Source organism: Grammomys surdaster, unplaced genomic scaffold (genome assembly GCF_004785775.1).
Source record: "Grammomys surdaster isolate TR1022 unplaced genomic scaffold, NIH_TR_1.0 140, whole genome shotgun sequence".
Lineage (NCBI taxonomy): Eukaryota > Metazoa > Chordata > Mammalia > Rodentia > Muridae > Grammomys > Grammomys surdaster.
Window position 1 is genome coordinate 3,308,958 of NW_021604598.1, and position 10,126 is coordinate 3,319,083.

Here is a 10,126-nt window from a genome sequence, read left to right on the forward strand (position 1 = left end):
ATCTATCTATCTATCTATCTATCTATCTATCTATCTATCTATCTATCTATCTATCTATGAATGACAGGGTGTCTCTGTGTAACATCCCTGGCTATTCTTGGAACTTATTGGGTAATCAGGCTGGCCTGGCCTTGAACTCACAGAGATCCTCATGCCTCTGCCTTCCTAACACTGAGATTAAAGGTGTGCACCACCAATCCAACATTAGAAACTTAAGAAAAAGTTTCCATATGCTATGATATTTTTATGTGAAAATATATTTGCATGATTTTATCATGTCTTTCAGTTCAGTAATAAAAGTTTGATTGTCCCTATCAAAAATGCATTGAAGAATATCTAGATCAAGCTGGGCACAGTGCCACATGCCTTTAATTGGGAGCCAGAGGCAGGTGATCAAGGTCAGCCAGAGCTCTAGGATGGCTAAAGCTAAGTAAGCGAGACCCTGTCTCAAAAACAAACAAACAAACAAACAAACAAACTAGAGTAATGACAAAGTTGAGAGAGCCAATGTATATACTTTGTAAAATGATGTCAACGTTTTTAGGCAGCTGCCATTTTTCACAATAAAATGTTGAAAGAAACCCACCACTTATTTCAAGTGTAAGAGAAAGAAGGGGGTTCAATCCTCTGCAGGACCAATCTGAACATGCTCCTGCCTCCTTTCTCACTATCCCCGTGAAAGGGTTGTTCCACCTCCAAAGTGACAAGACCCACATGTTGAAGAATCCTACTTTAGGAAAACAGAAGAAAGAGTAGCAAAGAACAGGAGGTGGCACTCACAAGAAAACCTTTCTCCTCAACAGTTGAATTCACTTGACAGCTTATTTTTAAACAGATGTGACCTTCCAATGGAGATAAAAAAGGTACCTGTGAAGAAAAGGAGAAAATTAGTTGTAAAATTCTTTTGTTTTTGTTTTTTCAAGACAGGGTTTCTCTGTATAGCCCGGGCTGTCCTGGAATTCACTCTGTAGACCAGGCTGGCCTCGAACTCAGAAATCTGCCTGCCTCTGCCTCCCAAGTGCTGGGATTAAAGGCGTGCCCCACCACTGCCCAGCTTCAGCTGATCATTTTAGAAGCAATGAACTCCTAATATATAACATGAATAAATTTCAAAGCGCATCATGTTGAACAAAGCTGGTTAGACTTAGAAGACCACGCATATTGTTCCATTTACAGAAAGTTGAACAACAAGCAAAACTAATATAGGAGGACAGGAGTGGGAAGAGTTGTGGGTAGTTGGGACTGATGATAAGTGAGTGACAGAAATGCTGTTGGCTGTGCTTGGTGTTTACTAAACAAGAACATATATCAAAACCCATTCAACTGTGCCTTAAGGTCTTTACATGTACTTAAATTTAAAAATTGTTCTTTTCTTTACCATCTTGACACAAGTGTGTGTGTGTGACTTGATGGAGTTTGTTCCAGTCAAACTCAGGTCCTAAGGCTTGTGCAGCCAGTGCTTCACGCTAAGCCATCTTGCCTGCTCCTTGAATACAGTGTTTCTACATAGCATGACCATAGTCAGTCATAACCAGTCCTCCTGTGTCAATCTCCAGGGAAATGTGGGCACTTTCTATTGCTGTAGATTAGTTTTTGAGTACATTATTTTCCTAAGAAAAACAAGTTTGTTTTAAAGGGAAGAAATTTAAACACATAAGAAATGTTCTTAACAAGTTACAGTGACTCAGTTTATGAGACTTGATACTTACAACTGTGCTGTGCAGTAAGTAAGAGACTAGACTGGGAGTTTTTCTCTTTCCCAGGCTAACAGGATGAGTCTCTTGGTGCAGGGCAGCACTACCCACATACATACTACCATATACTACAGTTCCACATAGGCCACAGACAGGCAGCTGTTACTTTTCAGCATCTCATGTCCTTAAGCAAGTTTTTACTATTAGAAGACTGTACAAGGTCCAGGAGCTAACCATTACTTTCCTATACAATAGGATTTATGTTAGATGAATCTGTCCAAGTACAGGCTAATGTAAGTGTTCTGACTGTGTTTATGGGAGGGATAAGCCATGTTCAATAGCTTTCGGTATCTTAAGTGAATTTCCAATTTATAATGAGATGATCAGAATATGAGCTCATTTCAAGTTAGGAAACATCTATAGACAACACACACAAACACACCACTAAAACAGGGACCCAGAAGCAATGGACTCAAAATTTCCCCATGAACCTCTGACTGATGGAGGCAAAGGCTAAACGGCTGGCTGACACTAATCGGCACTGCTTCCTCAAAGGGGATTTCAGAAAATTTATCTCACAAATTAACATACACATATTTCCTGGTTTTAGTTACATCTCTTTTCTATAAACTCTGCTACATGCACACAAAAAGGCTATCTTCTTCAGATAGGCCAAGCTTTAAATAAACCCATTTTTCCCTTGGTAAATTCCTGTTCCTAACAGTTCTTGCAACAGACGAAAGGTAAAGCTTATGGACCTACATGCCACTAACAACACTTCCCTGAAACACATCATTTTTATCCCAAGAGAACAAGGGACCTGACAATAATTACCCTGTAGGTCACATACTCATTTACAAACCGCCTGAAACACACCTGACACAAAGCTCAGTTCTTGTGCCATCTTACTAGGGGTAGATTTCTAAAACTCTGGAGTCCATAGTCAGTCAGCCTGACAGAAGACAGAAACAGGCCTAGAGGTAACGGCACAGCAATGCTGAGCTCCAGCTAGAGGTGCTGTTTAATCTCTATGAAGAAGGTGTGTATTTGCCTGTATGCAAACCACAGCCCATTACTCACAATATGGTGACTAATCTTGACCATGGCTGATATACTAATCAGGGACAGATATATTCCTGAAAAATTATTCCCAAGCTCTGTTCACTAACTTTATTTTACTGAGTGTGAAAGATTTGTACAATTAAGTGCCCAGGATTCTACTTCTAATTTAGAGATTAAAAACTTACAAAAGGCCTCATTTCTTTAAAAACAAAAAATAACAACAATAAAAAAACCTGGGTAAACTTAACAAAACCAAACAAACCAAATCAAACTGAACTTTTGTTTGCAGGAGATGGAGACCATTATGGAATACTACAACCAACCAAAACAGAGATGTGGAGTCCTGTCCCAGGAGATTCCTCTACAACCCAACTCCCTCACCTATAGCTCAGGGAACACTGAGGAAGAGGGAGCAGGAAGACTGTGAGAGCCAGAGAACCAGCAAGTTTTTGCTAAGATGTGTCTCCTAGTAACGTCAGAAGCTGCCTAGCAATATCAGAGGCCATGAATTTGAAAGAGAGTAAGAATGGGTGTTTGGAAGAGTTTGATGAGAGGAAAGAGAGGGAGAAATGACGTAATTATAATTTCAAAAAGAAAGAAAAAAGACGGGGCAGGAGAGATGGCTCAGTGGTTAAGAATACTGACCGTTCTTCCAGAGGTCCCAGCAACCACATGGTGGCTCACACCCATCTGTAATGGGATCTGATGCCTCTGGTGTGTCTGAAGACAGAGACAATGTACTCAAATACATAAAATAAATAAGTCTTTTTAAAAAAAAAGACATCAAACGAGTGTTTCTGGTGTTTGGGCTAAGATAACATGAAGACATCAAATCACTGCAAAAGCAATAGGTGGGAAGCACTAAGCTCCAAGAAGATATGGGCCTCTGCTAGGAACCACTTTTCCCCTGTGCAAGGTGCAGGGGACTGCCCTGCCTGCTCGGCTTCCTTACCAGCATCTCATGAGCAAATGCTAGCTGCAGACAGGCTGGAGACCAGAGGGTCCAGCTCAGTCTCAAGGTATCTGAAACAAAAACTGAACCAAAACAACCCAAAGGTGAACTTCAATTTTAAGCACTCTGAAGGCCGAGAGGAATGCCACAAGTTTGAGGCCAGCCTATCCTACATAGCGAGCTTAAGAGCAGCTGAGGTCAGATAGTAAAAAAAAAACAAACAAACCAACAACAACAACAACAACAATCTTGCTGGGTGTGTGGGCCCACGTCTTTAGTCTCAGCACTCAGGAGCCTGAGGAAGGTGGATCTCTGAGTTTGAGGCCAGCCTGGTTTACAAAGCAAATAAAACCAACCAACCAAACAACAACAACAACAACAACAACAAAAACACCAAATAAAAACCAAATAAGCAAAACAAATCTTAAAGACAGAGCAGAGTGGCTGTGGTAGCGGAAGGCAGGAAGGGAAGGCTCAGCTCCTCCCCAGTACTTGGTTCTGCTTTCAGAAGGAAAGGTGCCCAGGTCTGACAGCTGCAAGCTCTAGCCAGCCCCACCCAGGCCCACCTGAGGCCGAGGACAAGTCCTCACTGAATTGAAGCTTGCTTGGCTGTTCTGGCCTGGAGACCAAGAAGGCTCTGTGCAATGTGTACATCAGTGAAGACGGAGAACGAGGTGGACATTTAGTTGACGTCCACAGGAATACAAGACAGTGCCGGGATTTACAATGATGGCCCAATCTGTGAATGAACGACCCCTGAAGAATGAAGATTAAGTATTCTGCAAGTTCTCCGATGAACTTTGATAACATCTTCATAATTTATTCTTAAAGCAAGAAAAAGGAAGGTTGACAGTGAGGTGTAATTTGTCCACATTTGTGTGAGATTAAATGTAAATGAGCTAACAGCTCAATGAAAAGGAAAGAGAAAAACAAGAGAAGAGAGGGCCTGTCAGGTATGTAACAATCATGAGCACAGCTGCACCTAAGACATTAACCAGAAGCAGACAGACTCGGAGTAAGGGGAAGGAAGGCACAGGAAACAGAGCACAGATACCAAGCCACTCTGACCACACAGACTGAAGAGGAAAGGCACCAGAAGCAGGGATGGTGTCCTAGTTCTGTAATTCCAGCATTCAGGAGGCTGAGGCACAGGATCATAACAAACCTGTGCCTCACCTTGGACTACACAAACAGACCTCAAAAAAGATAATCAAGTCTATAACAATAGAGATCAGAGATAAATTCAGCAGAAAGTTTAATAAATACTGCAAAATTGACAAAATCAGTGAGGGGTACCCACTGTGCATGAGCCCCTCAGTTTGAATCCCAAGACCCCATACACAACACGTTCTCTATCTCAGAAAAAAAAAATAAATCTAGAAATTATATACATTGTTCCTACTAATTAAGTTTAGGGGTTGCTATTTTCTTCCATATTAGAGCATGGTGACTATCTAGCATGGAACTATTTATATAAGATTTAAAAAATTAAAAAAGAGCCAGGCAGTGGCGGCACCTGCCTTTACTTCCAGCACTAGGAAGGCAGAGGCAGGTGGATCTCTGTGAGCTGGAGTCCAGCCTGGTCTACAGAGCGAGTCCAGGGCAGTCAGGGCTACACACAGAATCCCTGTTATGAAAAACAAAATCAAGAAACAAAACATGTCAAATCTTCCTTACTAACACACAGGACAAAAGGTTCCTGCCCAATCTGTAGTTCATGAGTCTTTCTAAGGCATCTACACTTCACTGGTTACCACTAAGAGATAGGAACTGCAACCCATATGCAGGAAGAATGAACAATGTAACTCACCACACCCTGGCATAGTTTAGCGTAAAAAGGCAGAGACAATTACAAAACAACATAAACTGGATTTCTTTACAGATAAGAACTCGCAAGCCATGTCTACAGAGAATCCGCAGCCAGCCAGAGCTACACAGTAAGAACTTGTCTAAGAAAAACAAGTGCCTCATCACGCTAGCTCTAGCTCCCAAATCCTGGAATTCCATAGTTGTTTTACTTCATTACTGTTTTCCCTAAAAATATTTTAAGGGACATTTCTGTTTCCTAAAGAACTCCTCTCTACACATACCTCAGCAGTTCTTTCAAGCCAGTTGAGGTTCTCCCACTAAAGCAGAAAGCTGAGTATTCTGGATGTCATACTGACATAAAAAGTTTAAGTCTGCAACTGACTGAGATTCATTTAGGTTCCAGGACTCAGCTTTTACTTTAGGTATCAGCTCACACAACAGAGAAATCTGCCTGTGCTTCTAACTCTCTCCTTCTGGCCTCTGCAGGAACCAGGTACATACATGGTGCATATACATACATGCAGTCAAAACACTCATAAGAACAATCTTACAGCATCATACCAGTAGCTCTTTTAGTATATCAGAAGTCAAAGGTGAAACAATTTTAGTCTTAAACTAGTTATTAATTTCCTATTCTAATTAGTATTGATAAAAAGTAAGTATAAAAGTGAATATAGACTTCAAGAAATTATAAAATGTGGTCTGGGAGTGTAGCTCAGCTGGCAGAGTCCTTGTCTACCATGCATAAACCCTGAGTCTGATCTCCAGCATCCAAGACTCAGCCACGAAGATCAATGGCTGTCATCAGAGCACCTGGAAGGTAAAGAGGATCCCAAGTTGAAGGTCACCTTTGCTTACATAGTAAGTTTGAAGCCAGCCAAGAATAAATGAAACCATCTTAAAAAAAAAAGAAAAAAAGAAGAAAAATCATAAAATGGAAGAAAATATACAGAGAAAATTCCAAAGCAATGAAAAATTATCAAGAAATTAAAAAAAGCTTTTGAAGAGTTGTGAAAGTAGAGTAAAAGATGCTCATACCCAAGAACCTAAAGAATAACCTTTTTGTCTCTACATATATATGGTTAATTATTCAAGTACACCAAAAATATACAAGAGTGTTTAGTGAAACAAACACACATGAACTAGAAATCAAGGTTTGGTTAGTTACTGTTTTTTTTTTTTTTTAAATAGATTTTAAAAAAATATTAAATTTAATTTATTCACCAGGACATATACTTAATCAGCAGCATTAATATAATGATGATTAAGAAATAACAGACAGAAAATGATTTCTTAAACATGTTAATTTTAAGTAAAGAAAATAAAGCAACCTTTTCCTGGAACAAATAGCCCAGTAGCTCCTGCTCTCTTACATCAAAATTTATCTAAAATAAACAAAAAAGAAAAAAAAAAGAAAAAAGATCCAGAATCACTCAATGTGTTAAGACTACTTCAATTACTAAATAAGTTACAATTTTAGCATACTAAAATACATTTTTTGTGTTAATAGTAGTTAAAAATTTAAACAGTCAGTACTTTTGTCTAGCAACCAAAATAAAAAAAAAATTTTTTCATAGTTTAAAGTTAGGCTGGCTTGTATTGATCTAATATTTCCTATGAGAAAAACAAGATCCTAGAGAGATGAAGTGACTGCTCAAAATTCAGAAGTAAACTGCTAGCTTACAGGCTGAGTGAGCATGCACAAACACTGTGCTCCCCTCCCCTTCAGTGTGGCCGAGGAAGAAACAGGATAAGAAATAATAGACGCCAGGCCTCAGCTTCACCTCTGTGTTCTGACTGCAGAATTCTCTAATACTACTACGAAATGCCAAAGACTGCACACTCTATCCATATGTGGAAGAGTTTTACAAGTCAGTAACAACGTTAGCAGTGATTTTTAGAGACAAAGAAAAACAGGAAGAGGGATGGAATAGGGGGGCTGAAGGTCAAGGCAAGTACTAAGATACAAACAAGCTAGGCTTAACAACTGTGTTATCATGTTGGTACTCTCAGCAATTTACAGGTAGACCAGGAGGTCAGGAGTTCTAGGCCAGCCTCAGCTACACATTAATAACACTGAGGGTAGTCTGGGCTATATGAGACCTCAACTCAAAAAAGAAAGAAGAAAGGAAAAAACCCATAATTAGTCAGAAGGAATAAATTCTAGTATTTACATCACAGTGGGAGGATTATAGTTCATAACAAACTATTATACATTTTAGGAAAAACTCAGACAGGTTCTTTTAGTTGTAAAATGTTAAGAAAAAAAGAGGCACAAAGTCTAACTATCCTGACTGAATCAGCTCACATTGTATACATGTGTTACAATAAATATGCAAATTACTATATACAATACAAATTTACAAATTTTTAAATTAAGATGTAAAAAAACTGCATTTAAAAACACAACACAATATTATGTATGAGGAGTCAACCTAAGGTTGTTGACCTCCAGTTCTCTCATACCCTACCATGGTCTCATTAGCTATTTAAATTCTTATTTATTTCACACTTATGGTAAAAAGCACTCCATATCCATAAAATAGAGATATGAAGTTTGAAGTGTTAAATTTGGGAAGGAATATGGAAAAGAAATTTCTGAAAAGATGTGGTTAGTACACGCCTACAATCCCAGTACTGAGAGGCTGAGGAAAGAGGACCAAGAGAGCTTCAGGCTAATCTTAGTGACACAGTTAAGACCCTGGCCTATAAAACAGAAAAGCCCAAATCTATAACGTATTGAACTGTTTTAAAATATAAACAGCATCTAACTGGAAGATATAACACAGAAGTGGCACGGAAAGCAATATAAAACTGAAGATCTAACTACATGTGGCATTAAAATACAAAACACTCCTAACATTATTACTCATGTGTACCCGTATCTTTTAAAATGTACAGTTTGAAGAATGTCTATCTCAGGCAAAGGTTTTAAACATTTGAAAGTACTCTGGAATGTCTATAGGCTAATGTTTTTCAGTGTAACACAATGTAAGTACAGCCGGGTTACCTTGTCCAAAGCAAACTTGGTGTCTCCAACAGAAGATAACGACAGTGTGTGAGATCCAACTAGGGTAAAGTTGCTGGTGCGCACAGCACTGAGACCTCCTGGACTGGCCATAACTGTAGAGAAACAGGGAGTGACATTTAGTTCAGATTGGCTTTTCTAAGTGTGGTAGTTCAAACAGGAATAGCCTCACAGACTCGTGTATTTGAATGGTCAGTCCTCAGTTGATAAACCATTGAGAAAGAATTAGGAGGTGTGTGTGGCCTGCTGGTGGAGACATAGCCTCATTGGAGATGTGTCACAAGGAGTGGGGTTTGAGGTTTCAAAAGCCCATGCCAAGCTAGTCTCAATCTCTCCCTCCCAGTCTCCCCCCTCTCCCCTGGATGCTGCTTGTCTGGTTCCCACCATGAAAGTCATGGACTCACCCTCTGAAACTGTAAGCAAGCCTCTAAGTAAATGCTTCCTTTTCTAAGAGTTGCTTTGGTCTTGGTGTCTCTTCACAGCAATAGAACAGTGGCTAAGACACTAAGTAATACCTCTTATCCTCCACATGAATAAAATCAAACTGCCACAGAGAATCTGCCACATTGTCTTTTATTTCTTCTCATTCTACCTCATTTGCTTCTGTCTTCTGAGACAGGGATTCATCCCTTCCACCAGGCAGGCCTAGACCTCACCATAGCCGAGAATAGCCTTGAAAGGACAGCCTTTCAAGTAGCCTTGCTTCAGCCTTTCAAGTATCTCAACCACAACTATGAGGCACCATGCCCAATGTCTTCCAGTTTTACTGTGTGTGTGTGTGTGTGTGTGTGTGTGTGTGTGTGTGTGTGTGTGTGTAAACCAAGCAAAGCAAACCAAGAAGGAATGTGTATGTATGAGTGTACAGATTAAATATATTTATAAAGGTATGGAACTACTAAATTTAATTATTCTAAAGTTTCAAATGGTTTAGGTCCACTCACCTGAAGAATGAAGGCTGCTTTTCTAACAAAGAAAGGATAAAGAAGATACAGTAGTTATTTCTTTTATTTAGATTTAAATGTTAAGTATGAAATTAACACTATAAGGATTACATTTGAGAAAATATTTCTCCCCATATAAGTGTCAACAATTAAAATATTTTAACTTACTTTGACAAAGTTTTACTATATTGTCCAGAGTGGACTTCAACCTATAATCCCCTTGCTTCTGCCTCTCAAGTACTGGGACCCACTAGTGGATGTTAAAGACTTCTATAATCAAGGTTTAAAGCTAGTCGGTCAGTCAATGTGTAGTTTCATTCAAAATGTAGATTTATCAAAGGATTCAATTTTTAGAAAAATCCTACTTACTGAAGTTATAGATGTGAGGAGTCTCTTTGGAGTAATAGCCTGGAAAACAAGAGAACTTAGCATATTTTCTACTAAATATTGCAACTCAAAGCTTAAAACTAAAGTTATCACATAGAAATTAACTGTTGAATATAAACAGACCATACTTAATTACTTTATCAAGGTTTTTCAAATACTGGTATCTTATTTTAAAGTAAAGCCAAAGAATTTTTAAAAAAGTTTTCTTCCTTTTCACCCAACAAAAAGTTAGACTAAAGAAAGATTTAAAAAC

General features: G+C 38.9%; 1 protein-coding gene across 1 annotated transcript in view; it reads right to left on the reverse strand.

Annotated features, from left to right (window-relative positions):
• The window catches only part of Anln (anillin actin binding protein), a 57,115-nt gene that overhangs the window by 5,530 nt on the left and 41,459 nt on the right, over positions 1–10,126 (reverse strand). Inside the window, exons 18-21 of the mRNA XM_028763840.1 lie at positions 9,856–9,894; positions 9,487–9,508; positions 8,528–8,640; positions 781–867 (exon numbers count right to left, since the gene is read on the reverse strand). Of these exons, the coding sequence (XP_028619673.1) occupies positions 781–867; positions 8,528–8,640; positions 9,487–9,508; positions 9,856–9,894 (261 nt within the window). The remainder of the gene's footprint in view (positions 1–780; positions 868–8,527; positions 8,641–9,486; positions 9,509–9,855; positions 9,895–10,126) is intronic.